Source organism: Pseudorca crassidens, chromosome 2, assembly GCF_039906515.1.
Source record: "Pseudorca crassidens isolate mPseCra1 chromosome 2, mPseCra1.hap1, whole genome shotgun sequence".
Classification (NCBI taxonomy): Eukaryota; Metazoa; Chordata; class Mammalia; order Artiodactyla; family Delphinidae; genus Pseudorca; species Pseudorca crassidens.
This window is the reverse complement of record NC_090297.1, coordinates 34,574,723-34,589,772: the sequence shown is the minus strand read 5'-3', so window position 1 is coordinate 34,589,772 and position 15,050 is coordinate 34,574,723. Positions and strand designations below refer to the sequence as shown.

General features: G+C 41.1%; 1 protein-coding gene across 8 annotated transcripts in view; it reads right to left on the bottom strand.

The window, feature by feature from the left end:
* Nucleotides 1-2,406: 2,406 nt before the first annotated feature.
* The window catches only part of CCDC30 (coiled-coil domain containing 30), a 172,160-nt gene continuing 159,516 nt past the window's right edge, over nucleotides 2,407-15,050 (bottom strand). For all 8 annotated transcript variants that reach the window (XM_067725743.1, XM_067725735.1, XM_067725738.1 and 5 more), the window contains 4 exons: nucleotides 12,238-12,374; nucleotides 11,106-11,220; nucleotides 4,004-4,068; nucleotides 2,407-3,752 (listed from right to left, as the gene is read on the bottom strand). In XM_067725743.1, the coding sequence (XP_067581844.1) occupies nucleotides 3,575-3,752; nucleotides 4,004-4,068; nucleotides 11,106-11,220; nucleotides 12,238-12,374 (495 nt within the window). In that variant the 3' untranslated portion in view covers nucleotides 2,407-3,574. The remainder of the gene's footprint in view (nucleotides 3,753-4,003; nucleotides 4,069-11,105; nucleotides 11,221-12,237; nucleotides 12,375-15,050) is intronic.

Below are 15,050 nucleotides of genomic sequence, written 5' to 3'. Positions count from 1 at the left end.
CTTGAAGTCAGGACGCTAGGATTTTAATTCCAGTTCTCACACAGGCTTCCGCTTTCGTCACCTCCAAATCATATACCGCAGAGCAGCTAGAGCTTTTAAAATAAATCTGCTTATAAATCACTGCTGGTTCCCCGTATTTAGCATAAAATCTAGTTTCTTACATAAAAGGCGTACCTTACATTATCTGGCCGCCACCTTCTTGGGACTCTGGCCTTCTGTTCCTCGAGGTCATGGAGTTCCCATACTCTCTTTAGGGCCTTGGTACTAGCTGTTAACTGTCTTTAATATTCTTCTAGATCTTAATGGGGATGGGGAGTGGTCTTGTAGCTCAGGTCTCAGCTCAGATGTCACTCAGGAACATTGCACCCAATCTAAAGTAGCCCTCCGTCACACTTTCAGATACATTACTGGTTTATTTTCTCCATTCACCATCCAAAATTTTATGGTTTTCCCACCTCACCTGCAGCCTCACACACATTTAACTCCATGAAAATGAAACCAAGTCCCCCTAAACCTGGTTCCTCTGCCAAGCTTATGAATAACATATCCAAACCTTTATTCCCTTTCTTGTCCACCTGTTTCCATGAAGACTGAGGAGTACCAAAGAAAAGGCGGGACCGAAACTGAGTAGGACCCTCCAGGACACTCCCGTGTACAAAACCCTTTCCGTGTACCCTGTTTCTTGTTTGTAGAAAAAGGCTTCAGCCTCCCAGACCTTCCCTGAGTTACAAAGAGCAGATTCAAGCAGATACTAATTAAGGAAGTGAGGGAATGCAGAAACAAAGGAAAAGCAGTCAAAACGTTACAGTTCGATCACTTTGCTGCACACCTGAAACTAACACAATTTTGTTAATCAACTACACTCCAATAAAATTTTTAAAAAATTACAGTTCAGTAATAAAACAGAGTCCTAGTTCCTTCTCATGGGATATACATAACAATCTGACAGAAATTTTGAGTTCTGTAGGAACTAAGGCCCCCACCTAGGTGGAGGATGGTAACTACCTTCTGAGACTCCAGACTAGTGGGAACTAGAAGGTTGAGGATTGAGATTCCTGGAACACCACCCTGTTACCTCACCACCAACCAATCGGAAGAAAGTCATACACCCTGAAGCCATCACCCCAAAAGATGCCTTTAAAAACTCTTCCCTGGAAACCATTGGGGAGTTCAGGTCTTTTGAGCAGGAGCCGCCCATTCTTCTGGCTTGGCCCATGCAATAAGCCTTCCTCTGCTCCAGATTCCAATGTTTGTTTGTCCTCACTGTGCTTCGGGCACATGGACTTGGGTTCAATGACAAAAACCGAGGCTCTCCTTGCCTGTCTTCACAGGTGTGCCCACTATTGAATAGCACACAGTAGGGATTCAATAAATACATTCAATGAATCCAGTGAATTGAATGAATTGGGTAAGGCTTAGATTCAATATCACAGCTGTTATTTTCTATATCCTTTGGCCATCCTTTCTAGTTCAGTGGTCTGAAGAAGCAAGGATTACACATAAAAATTCAGTGTGTCTCAACTTAAGGGGTCTATTAAAAAATTTCTGGTTACTTTCTCTCTCCCCTTGGTCTCCCTCTCTACCTCCAATTGAAGGTGAAGAAGAAAGAGGAGGAGAATAAGGAGGGAAAGGGGCAGGAAGGGAAGGAGCAGCAGAAATCATCCTTCAGTATAGCTTTATACCAATTATTTAGAATATTTTTTTAAAAATTGATAATATCAAAGAAAATTGATAATATCCAATGTTGATGAGGTTGTGGAAAAACTAGTACACTCAAACTGCTAGTGAAAATAAATAATGATGTCTAGTATTTGTTAAGCTTTTACTAAGTGCTAAACACATGTTTCATTGCATTTGGTCCTCACAGCTCTATGCGATAGGAACTACCATTGCTCCCATTTTATGGATTAAGAAATTGAGGCTTAAAGAGTTCAACTATAGAAACCATATGTTGACACAATCTTTTTTTAAAGTAATTCGACAACTGACGTATCAAAACTATTAACAGTTATATCTTTAGCCCAATTATGCTGATCTTTTTTTTTTTTTTTTGCGGTACACAGGCCTCTCACTGTTGTGGCCTCTCCCGTTGCGGAGCACAGGCTCTGGACGCGCAGGCCCAGCGGCCATGGCTCACGGGCCCAGCCACTCGGCGGCATGTGGGATCTTCCCGGACCGGGGCACGAACCCGTGTCCCCTGCATCGGCAGGCGGACTCTCAACCACTGAGCCACCAGGGAAGCCCCTATGCTGATCTTGTAAATGTGTTTTATGGAGTACTCAAGAGAAGAAAAGAGCTACATCTACAAACACTTTCATCACAGCATAATCTTAAATAGTAAAAAAGTAGAAACAAAGGTCAAACAACAAGAGAATTTATAGGACATCAACATGATAGAATACCATGTGGCTTTTAAAATTTTTATTTATTTATTTTTATTTATTTATTTTTGGCTGCACTGGGTCTTTGTTACTGCGCTTGGGCTTTCACTAGCTGCGGCAAACAGGGGCTACTCTTCGTTGTGGTGCACGGGCTTCTCATTGCAGCATCCTCTCTTGTTGTGGAGCAGAGGCTCTAGGCACGCGGGCTTCAGTAGTTGCAGCACACAGGCTCAGTAGTTGTGGCTCATGGGCTCTAGAGTGCAGGCTCAGTAGTTGCGGCACACAGGCTTAGTTGCTCCGTGGCATGTGGGATCTTCCCAGACCAGGGCTCGAACCCGTGTCCCCTGCATTGGCAGGTGGATTCTTAACCACTGTGCCACCAGGGAAGCCCTACCATGTGGCTTTTGAAAGAATAATTATGAAGACTGTTGAAACATGGGAAAATGTTTTATGAAATATTAAATTTAAAATCAGACTATGAAAATGAATATACAATATGATAACCATTGAAAATATATACATTTGAATAAGGACCAGAAAAGAATAAATGAAAATAGTTGTGTTAAGAATGTGGGCTTTATAGGTTTTTTTTTTCTCAAATATTTGCTTTAACGTGATTACATTGTTTTTACTTTTAAATTAAAAAATAAATAAGAAAAGACCCAGATAATAAGAATAGAAAGAATGCTGAATTAGCTGTATATGTGCTCTACTGAACAAAAACCTAATTAGGGACTTCCCTGGTGGTCCAGTGGTTAAGACTTTGCCTTCCAGTGCAGGGGGTGTGGGTTCGATCCCTGGTTGGGGAGGTAAGAGCCCACATGCCTTGGGGCCAAAAAACGAAAACAAAAAACAGAAGCAATATTGTAACAGATTCAATAAAGGCTTTAAAAAAAATGGTCCACATCAAAAAAGAAATCTTAAAAAAAAAAACCCTAATTAAACCACTGAACTTAAGTCATGACATTGATCAATACAAGGCATTTGAGGATACCAAACAAACTTGAGAAATCCATTATTAGAACAGGTTTAATGAATTTATCAGCAATTTTGAAGACTCCTGGTTGACGTCCAGTGAGGATCTGTCATAACTCTTCTCCACGTCATGCTCCACCTTCACGCCCAAGCTTTAAGTTAGCAGCTTTGATCAGTCTAGTTTTAGACACCAGTGATTTTATAGTTCTGACTTGGCCTTATTCTTGGATGTGATGTATTTCTTTCAGAGAAGCCACGTTTATGTATCCAGCTTCAGAATTCTGTGAACACGAAAGAGACTCGAGGGACTTGGCGTTTACCATTGCTTCTTCTGACCTATGTTCTTCAGTTTCTTGAAGACTTCCAGCTGACTCTATCAAACCCGTTCCTGAAAAACTAAGAATGGCCATGTGTGAGCACTTTGTATAGACAGGATCTCTCAGCAGCACTTTGGGGTTACAGAGTTAAGGCATCAATAGAATTTCAACTTTTGCAAGATCTTAGTTCCCCCTTGGCAGTGAAAGCGTGGAGTCCTAACCACTGGACCACCAGGAAAGTCCCTGCTATGCTTTCTCAAGCCAGCAGCTAGAACTAGCTAGGCAGCCATAACTCTCTGGCATGTGGATGATTGTCTTGATTTTACTCACCTGGAGTTTGGTAAGGGCACAATTTTATTCAATACTTCAAATTCAGTGATGTCACTAATTGTTTCCTAAAAGAAAAGAAAGTATGAATATTAAAAAATTATAACGATAAACCATTGGCGATATGATCCTAGAACTTATGCTTTATATATATTTTTGGTTAAAAATGTAATCCCCTCACCTTACACCTGTTAGACTAGCTATCATCAAAAACACAAGAGATAACAAATGCTGGAGAAGATGTGGAAAAAAGGGAACTCTTGTGCACTGTTGGTGGGAATGTAAATTCGTGCAGCTACTATGGAGAACAGTATGGAGGTTCCTCAAAAAATTAAGAATAGAGCTACCATATGATCCAGCTATCCCACTTCTGGGTATATATCTAAAGGAAATGAAAACAGTGTTCCAAAGAGATATCTGCACTCCACGTTTATAGCAGCATTATTTACAATAGCCAAGATATGGAAACAACTTAAGTGTCCACTGATAGACGAATAGATAAAGAATATGCATACAATAGAATACTACTCAGCAAAAAACAATTTTTTTTAACAAAATAAGGAAATCCTGCCATTTGTGACAACACGGATGGAACTTGAGGTCATCAGGCTGAGTGAAATAAGTCAGACAAAGAGAAAGACAAATACCGTATGAACTCATATACACTTGGAGTTTAAAAAAAACAAACTTATTGAAATAGAGACCAGATTTGTGGTTGTCAGGGTTGGGGGAATTAGGTGAATGTGGTCAGAGGTATGAAATTCCCTTGTAAGAGAAATAAGTTCTGGGGATGTAATGTACAACATGATGATATACTTAACAGTACTGTATTGTATATATTGAAAGTAGCTAAGAGAGTAGATTTTTAAAAGTTCTTGTCATGAGGAAAAAAAATTGTAACTATATGAGATGATAGATGTTAACTAATCTTATTGTGATCATTTTGTAATACATATATATATCAAATCATTATATTGTACACCTTAAACTTATACGATGTTATATGTCAATTATATCAACAAAATTGGGGGAAAAACTGTAATCCCTAATACCTATAGAATATTTGGTAACTATACATGTCATACTTTCAACAACAAAAAACCAAACAACCCAATTAAAAAATGGGCAGAGGAGCTAAATAAATATTTCTTCCCAAAGAAGACATACAGATAGCCAATAGGCACATGAAAAGATGTTCAACAACACCAATTATAGACATACAGATAGCCAATAGGCACATGAAAAGACGTTCAACACCACCAATTATTAGGGAAATGCAAATCAAAACCACAATGAGATATTACCTCACACCCATCAGAATGGCTGTTATCATAAAGGCAAGAAATAACAAGTGTTGGCAAGGATGTGGAAAAAAGCAAACCCTCGTATACTGTTGGTCGGAATGTAAACTGGTGCAGCCACTATGGAGAACAGTATGGAAATTCCTAAAAAAGTTAGGAACTACCACATGATCCAGTCCCACTTCTGGGTATTTATCTGAAGAATACAAAAACAGTAATTTGAAGAGCTATATGCACCCCATGGCATTATTTATAATAGCCAAGATATGGAAACAACCTAAGTGCCCATCAAAGGATGAATGGATTAAGTAGATTATACATATATAAAAATGATATCTTGCCATCTGTGACAACAGTGTGGACCTTGAAGGTATTATGCTAAGTGAAATAAGTCAGACAGAGAAAGACAAATACCATATGATTTAACTCACATGTGGAATAATAATAATAAAAAAGAACAAACCAAACCAAACAAAAATAAACACATAGATACAGAGAACAGAGTAGTGGTTACCAGAGGGGAAGGTGGGGGAGGGTGAAATGGGCAAAAGGAGGAGGGGAAGGTGGGGGAGGGTGAACTGGGCAAAAGGGGGATGGATGGATGGATGGAATCTAAACTTTTGGTGGTGAGCATGCTATAGTATATACAGAAGTCAAGGTATAATGTTACACACATGAAACTGATATAATGTTATAAACCAATGTTACCTCAATAAATAAAATTATTTTAAAAATAGTAACTAAATGCCATAGTTTTTATGTTAGTGCTTTTCACAAGCCTGCTTTTTATATCCACTTTTCTACATGAATTACCTCATATTAGCTGATATAATCATTCCATTCTATTTGATGAGTTCTTAATACTCTGGTAAACATTTTCTGTCCCTTTAAATCATAAAAAAAAGTAACTGTTTTGAGCTCCATTACTTTAAGAACGAAATATTCTTTCTCAGAAAAATGTAGACCAAAACAGACCAGAGGCCTACTCACAGAGCATAGAAAGACCATGTCAGAAAATGTGGGTTTTATTCTGAAGACTGCGGGAAATCCTTGCAGTGTTGAGTCAGCGGCTCAGACTACATGTATTTTCTAAAGACCCCTCCGGCTATAGACTATAAGAACCATAGGACTTCAAAAGACAAAGCCTGGGAAGATGGGACAGGGGAGATGAGATGTGTCTTTCCAAGCAAGGGAAATACATGATTCAGAGGAGGAAACGGCAGAGCTTTTGGGGAAACAGTGAATAGGCTAGTTTCTTTTGATCAGGTTTGTCAGAAAGGTATTTGGAATATGGAACGTTCTTATGTGGCTTCAGTTCTGGTTTAGACATCAATAACTCCGGAAGCCTTCCCTAGCCACTCCACACAGGTTGAGACACCACTCCCCCTGCTTCCTCAGCATTCTGGGCCTACGGCTCTTGTAGAACTTAGCGCATGGCAGTTGCCAGTTCCATGATTGTCATTCTCACTGGGCACGAGTTCTGGGAAGACAGAGAGTATCTCTTGTTCACCATCATATTTAAACCATATGGGAAACAGCATGAGACCTGGCACACTGTATATGGTCCATTAATATGTGTTGAATGAATAAACTTCGTCTTATAGACAAAGGCAGTCTCTGAAACTCTTTGACGTGAAGTACTATGAAATCAAGCAGTGTTTCACGATGATGGGTCTAGTGGCATGGGCAGGGCAGATTAGAAGAGGAGGAGAGATTGAAAGGAGATGAGTTAAGAAGTTGTTGCAGTGACCCAGGTGCTAAGTATTTGGGATGCAATGGGTAACAAGATGGGCAGAGTTCCTGCTCTCTCGTAGTGTATAAGCCAACTGAGAAGAAGGATGGAATTACAATACAGGCAGCAACATGGTCTATTACAAAGGCTATGTCCCTGGTTACTCCAATGCCCCTGCAAGGGAAACAGTTGACTTGGAGTATTATGAGACAGTGGCTAAGAGCAGGGACCAGAGAGTGCTGTTTTCAGTCCTTGTTTTTCTATTTATTAGCTGTGTGACCTTGGGCAACGATGTCACTTCACCTCTCCAGGTCTCAGATTCTTCAACTGTGAAAATGGGAATGACAGGCTTTTCACATAAGATTATTTTGTGGATTACAGGAGATAATATACATAAAATGCTTAGAACAGTCCCAGGCACATAGTAAGCACCCAACGAATGTCAAGCTGTCACCACTGTAGCCCCAAGAAAGGAAGCGACCTAGGATATGTCTGATCTCAGGGATCTATATACTGATCTATTTGCATATGTGGTAATCACTGAGAATCAACAGATCTTGGAAACGTAAGCAGTAGCTATGTGGCCTTTGACATATCATTCAACTTCTCTGGGTTTTATCCCCCTCCTGTGTAAAATGAGAGGATTGGATTGGAGGATCCTTAAGATTCTAAGTTTATAAACAGTTTTGGAGTTTATTCCAATAGGTGTCAAGATGTTACAACTTGGTACCTTTGTCACACGTGGGATATTGAGCTTGATATACTGTAGTTCTGACCCATGTGACATTTCTTACCTTGATTTGATGACAATATTGTCGATCTCAAAACTATTGGTCCTAAAAAATACTCCTTTAAGGCCTGTAACTCAGCACCGACAATACTATAGTATTTATTCATGTATGTGTCTGTCCTTTCCTACTAGACTGAAGGTCTCTGAAAACAGGAACTATCTTCCATATTCCTAGGACTTATCACCGTTCTCGGAATTAATAAATTTTTGTTGAGGGCTTCCCCAGTGGCGCAGTGGTTAAGAATCTGCCTGCCAATGCAGGGGACACGGGTTCGAGCAATGGTCCAGGAAGATCCCACATGCCGCAGAACAACAAAGCCCATGGGCCACAACTACTGAGCCTGTGCTCTAGAGCCCGCGAACTACAACTACTGAGCCTGTGTGCCATAACTACTGAAGCCTGCGCACCTAGAGCCCGTGCTCCGCAACAAGAGAAGGCACCACAATGAGAAGCCCGCTCACTGCAACTAGAGAAAGCCCACGCGCAGCAACGAAGACCCAACACACCAAAAATAAATGAATAAAAATAATAAAGTTCCCTTTAATAAATAAATAAATGTTTGTTGAATGAATGATTAAGTAAAAGAGTGAATGACTAGACAATTAAGAACAGTTGTAGCTCAAGCAAAGCCATAAACTGTTGGAACTTAGGTCACATCATCTGGCAGTTCTACTTTTTTATTTTTTTAACATTTTTATTGGAGTATAATTGCTTTACAATGGTGTGTTAGTTTCTGCTGTATAACAAAGTGAATCAGCTATACATACACATATATCCCCATATCTCCTCCCTCTTGCGTCTCCCTCCCACCCTCCCTATCCCACCCCTCTAGGTGATGACAAAGCACGGAGCTGATCTCCCTGTGCTATGCAGCTGCTTCCCACTAGCTATCTATTTTACATTTGGTAGTGTATATATGTCCATGCCAGTCTCTCATTTTGTCCCACTTACCCTTCCCCCTCCCCACGTCCTCAAGTCCATTCTCTACATCTGCGTCTTTATTCCTGTCCTGACCCTAGGTTCTTCAGAACCTTTTTTTTTTTTTAGATTTCATCATATATGTTAGCATATGGTATTTGTTTTTCTCTTTCTGACTTACTTCACTCTGTATGACAGACTCTAAGTCCACCCACCTCACTATAACTCAATTTCGTTTCTTTTTATGGCTGATTAATATTCCATTGCATATATGTGCCACATCTTTATCCATTCATCTGTTGATAGACACTTAGGTTGCTTCCATGTCCTGGCTATTGTAAATAGAGCTGCAATGAACATTTTGGTACATGACTCTTTTTGAATTATGGTTTTCTCAGGGTATATGCCCAGTAGTGGGATTGCTGGGTCATATGGTAGTTCTATTTTTAGTGTTTTAAGGAACCTCCATACTGTTCTCCATAGTGGCTGTATCAATTTACATTCCCACCAACAGTGCAAGAGGGTTCCCTTTTCTCCACACCCTCTCCAGCATTTATTGTTCGTAGACTTTTTATGATGGCCATTCTGACTGGTGTGAGGTGATACCTCATTGTAGTTTTGATTTTCATTTCTCTAATGATTAATGATGTTGAGCATCCTTTCATGTGTTTGTTGGCAATCTATGTATCTTCTTTGGAGAAATGTCTACTTAGGTCTTCTGCCCATTTTTGGATTGGGTTGTTTGTTTTTTTGATGTTGAGCTGCATGAGCTGCTTGGAAATTTTGTAGATTAATCCTTTGTCAGTTGCTTCATTTGCAAATATTTTCTCCCATTCTGAAGGTTGTCTTTCTGTCTTGTTTATGGTTTCCTTTGCTGTGCAAAAGCTTTTAAGTTTCATTAGGTTCCATTTGTTTATTTTTATTTCCATTTCTCTAGGAGGTGGGTCAAAAAGGATCTTGCTATGATTTATGTCATAGAGTGTTCTGCCTATGTTTTCCTCTAAGAGTTTTATAGTGTCTGGCCTTACATTTAGGTCTTTAATCCATGTTGCGTTTATTTATTTATTTATTTATTCATTTATTTATTTTGCCGTACGCAGGCCTCTCACTGTTGTGGCCTCTCCCGTTGTGGAGCACAGGCTCTGGACGCGCAGGCTCAACAGCCATGGCTCACGGGCCCAGCCGCTCTGCAGCATGTGGGATCTTCCCGGACCGGGGCACAAACCCGTGTCCCCTGCATCGGCAGGCAGACTCTCAACCACTGCGCCACCAGGGAAGCCCGAGTTTATTTTTGTGTATGGTGTTAGGGAGTGTTCCAATTTCATTCTTTTACATAAAGCCGTCCAGTTTTCCCAGCACCACTTATTGAAGAGGCTGTCTTTTCTCCATTGTATATTCTTGCCTCCTTTATCAAAAATAAGGTGACCACGTGTTTGTGGGTTTATCTCTGGGCTTTCTATCCTGTTCCATTGATCTATATTTCTGTTTCTGTGGCAGTTCTACTTTTGATAAAATCTGCAAAACAACTCAAAAACTTGGAAACTATCACCTTTCTGAGACCAAACATGATGCAGGTCTTAACGCTCATAGCAATAGTACCCAATGAGCAGGATCTACTGTGAAATATCCTAGGAAGAAACGCCTAGCAGGTGATACAAGCCAGGGAAGAAAGCAAGCAGCCTCCATCCTGGAGTCAAAATGCAACTCTGCTTACTGAAGTCCCTCTGGCTGACTGCTCACCAGCCAGACTCTGGACCTCATGGCAACAGAGACTTATTTGCTGCAGCTCTCTGGACTTGGCTACTTGTCAGCATGGTTTTTTGTAACATAATTGCTTTTCTCTGACTCAGATGTTCTCCTTAGGCTTGACTCCTTGCCAGACCAGACTAGCTTCACTTTACCTTTCTGAGCCTCAGATGGGCTCATCTCTCAGATGGGGCAAGAATAATACAAGCTAAACAGGATAGCTGAGAAGGAGGCATCTGTGTGAGGACATTTAACATCCGTTCATTCTCAAATATTTATGGAGTATCTGTCCGTAGATACAATGGCATATGAGATGCAACCCTTGCCCTCCAGGATGTCGCTGCTGAGATGATGAGATAGAGACGTGAAGAGGTGATGACAATACAGTGTGTTAAGGAAGAAGCTAGGAGGCACACACAGTTTGCTTTGGGATCACACAGGAGGAGCACGTTGAACAAAAGCTGACCCAATGAAGAGCAAAGTTGGTCAAGAGCAGTCTCCAGGCCTGCTGCCCCCACGTGCAGCCAGCGAGCCTCTTTGCTGCAGTCCACCATGAGGCCAAGTGCAGGCTACAGCGACACGCAGAAGATGAAGGAAGGTGAGAAGAGCAACCTTACCTCCCCTCTGCGGATCTGGATGCTCCTTATGATTCGCTCTAAGAGACCAACCTGCTGCGTGAGCCGGAGACTGTTTTCTTGTAGCTGCTTATTTTCTTTATCCAGGAAAAGTACTCTAAGGATGGCATAAATCAGAGGCATAACTAAACATGTCTGTATCCTTCCTAAAAACTCTCTCCAGTTTCCCACTAGCTCTGAGTCTCAGCCCACTGCCAGATTTTAGAACCAACTCTGCCAGAATAATTCCCACCATATTCCAAGACCAAGTGAAAAATGAATAAGCCTCTGGCTTGTACACCGTCATTAAATACATACTGAGAACAGAGACACACTACATGCAAGAATATGAAAGGCACAATTCCAGCCCTTGAGAAACTTAAGGAAGGATACGATCCCACTTAGGGGAGGGACTCTGCATCCCTTCAAACACTGTTCATCTGGTCGCATCTGGTTCATACACAGCCATACATTGTGTATGAACACTGTTCATACACAGCCTACATCTGGTTCTGATCTCAGTCATCCCATGCTTTTGTTTCAGTAGTAGTAGTAGGAGTAGAAGTAAAAATAGTAGCAGCAGCAGCAGCAACCACTTACCAAGTACTTCCTATCCACACAGTAAGCACTGAAAACTTTTCATCTATTAGCTCCTTTAATCCTCACAACAACCCCATAAAAGAGATACTGTTATGAAGCCTATTTTGCAGATGAGGAAGCTGAGGCTCAGAGTGGGGAAAGTAACTCGTGTAAGAAGATAAAACCAGAAAGTCATTGAGCTGGGATGCCAGCCTGCTTCTCTCTTGGTCCACACCTTGATTCCACAGGTGCCAAATGATAAACGTGAGTGTCAACACACACAAAGGGAAGGGCCCGAATGAGCAGAGCTGGGTCCTCAGGAGGCAATGTTGCCATGAAAGAGCCTATCTGAATGCCCAGCCCGCCTTCTCCATGATATTTTTCTCTTTAATTTCACAACTCTGCCACTTGTATGAACTGCTAAAAACAGCAGAATGGCAGAGAAACGGTTATCAGATAGGCCGCAAAATCAGAGGACTACCTCTGGAAAGATCTCTTTGTGGAGGGAGAAACCTCCTCTTTGTGGAGCTCACAGGTGACTCAGGCAGGCACCCACCTGCTCTGGACCGAAGATACTATCCATTTATTGCCGTGGATCAATTCCTCTTGCTCTGTGAGCTGCTCCAGAAGTTTCCTCTTTTCTAGGAGCAGGATATCATTTTGGGTGGTGATCTGGCCCTGGAATGCCTTCTCCTGGGGATAATAAAGCCCCCTAATTACCCCGGAAGGAAAAAGAATCACACATTTAAGAGCATCAGCCTGTTTCTAAACTCTGACAGCAAATTGCCTTGTGAACTTCTTCTGTCCCGTCTTCTAGTCTGTCTTTATCTGTTTGCTGAACTGTCAGCTAGATGGTTCTTCTATTTATCTTGGTTATTTTATGTCATGTATTTTGTTTGGACATTTACTCATTCTTTTGGGTTAACATTTAAAAATATCTGAACGCTCAACTCCCAGTAAGGTCCCAATGCTCTCATCTGTATTCTAATTCCATAGGTTATCGAGTCACTAACAAATACAACTGAATTCTCTGAATCTCCATATTGAGAAAGATTTCCATGTAACACATTTCCATCTGCTTTGTAGTTACAGTCTTTTTAAGGCAAAGGGAGGAAGACGGGAATCTAGCCACCTCACCTGACAACCAATGTCAGGGTCTCAGTTGGCTTGGCAAGTTCAGCATGTAAACCAGGTACCGAGAATATTCTTGCAGTGATGATGCTGAAATGATTTCTAGCTTGACAGCATGTTTCATTATCTACCAACGTTTTCCCTGGAAGCAATAGCTAGCGAAGTTATAGCTAAAATGATAAAGGATTATATTTTGTGAAAAAACACTAACATTCTTATGTTGAGGCAGCAGATATTAGTAAATATCACTGTTGGTGAGGAGTTTAGAAGCTCACAAGTATAGAACTGCCCTTCTCACTTCACCAAGAGCCTGTCAGTGGTGACAGGCAAGTGCCTTCACCTATTTGTGTTTGTTTCCACCTGCCACGTGTGGGAGCGAGTGGGGACGGGAGGAGAATCACCACCTCTGGTAGATGGGTGAATCACAGGGTTAAGAGCAGCAACTTTCTTTCTTTTAATAAGGAACTAATATAGATCACTCAGAAAAGACTGTCCATATATGTGGTATCTAAAAAAACCCAAGCAACAAAGAAAACCAGACTCATAGATACAGAGAACAGATTGGTGGCTGCCAGAGGTGGAGAGGGGTGGGCGAAATGGGTGAAAGCAGTCAAAAGGTACAAACTTCCGGTTATTAATAAGCCATAAAGATATAATGTACAGCATGATGACTATAGTTAGTAATACTGTATTGCATATGAGAAAGTGGCGAAGACAGTAGATCTTAAAAGTTCTCATCACAAGAAAAAAATTTGTAACTATGTGTGGTGATGGATGTTAACTAGACTTATTGTGGTGAACATTTAGCAATATATATAAATATCAAATCATTATGTTATATACCTGAAACTAATAAAATATTATGTCAATTATAATTCAAAATGAAAGAAAGGCTGTCCATCTATTATTAAGGAATTGTAAGGAAGGAGATTACAGTATGTTTTGAAACAAACTCTTCCAGATCTTAAAGTCCTTCATCCAGGACCCTTCAATGTCTAACAATAGTCTTGCCTGCTATTATTTAAATATATTTATGAGAAGGATTGAGAATATAAGCAGCTACCTCACAAATAATGCTCTCTGCAGTTATAACTGGATTAGAAAGGAAATTGAGTGGGGCAGGCTACTGACACCCTGTCCGTTGGAAATACTGTATGTTTTGGAACCAAAAAATCGGGACATCTGCTCTAATAATAGGATAAAGTATTTGGGGAAATCTGGTTTGGGTGGTCACACAGTCAGAGGACTCAGCTGGCTCACTGTATAAAGAGAAGGCTGAAGGAATGAAGCCTCCCCAAAGTGGCATTATTTTCTGGAGGTTAGGTGCTTAGAAAGTGAGCCCAGCTTTTGTATGCTCGGGGCTCTGGTTCACGGGCCCTAAAATAAGTAAAATCAGGAGCTCCAGGTTTGTACCACTGTGGTACATCTACTGATTAACACGCTTCTAAGAGATTTTACACTAAGAAGAAAATAACATTTATGAAAATTTATATGTGCCAGGTCCCACGTTAGGCATTTTGTATTTTAATTATTTCCCCATTTTACAGAGGCAGAAAATGATGCACAGGGACTCGGGCAAGGTCACAGAACTATCAAGCGGCAGGGCTAGACTTTGCATCCAAGTCTGTCCAAGGCCAACACCAACCACTCTTTCCTCGCCTCTGCTTACTTGCAGTCTCCAGTTAATTTCATGGAGGCCTGTGGTTTTTTGGGCAGATGTGTTCGTTTCCTAGGACAGCTGTAACAAATTACTACAAACTGGGCAGCTTAAAGCAGCAAGAATTTATTTTCTCACAGTTCTGGAGGCCAGTAAGGTGTGGACAGGGTTAGTTCTGGGGGTGCTGAGGGAGAATCTGTTCCATGTCTCTCTCCTAGCTGGTAGTTGCTAGCAATCCTTGGTGTTTCTTGGCTTGTGGCTTCATCACTCCGATCTCTGCCTCTATCATCATATGGCCTTCTTCACCTGTGTCTGTCTTTGTGTGTGTCTTTTCCTCTTCTTATAACGATACTAGTCATATTGGATTTAGGGTTCACGCTAATCCAGTATGACCTTGTTTTAACTGTTTATGCCTGAAAACACCTTACATCCAAGTGAGGTCACATTCTGAGGTTCTGGGTAGACATGGATTTTGGGGGTACACTGGAACACAGTACAGTCAGGAAACATGCCTGCTGAAAGCAGGAGGCTGGTTTTGCCATGTAAGCCTGGAAGCGGAAGGCAGGCATCACAAGGAAGAA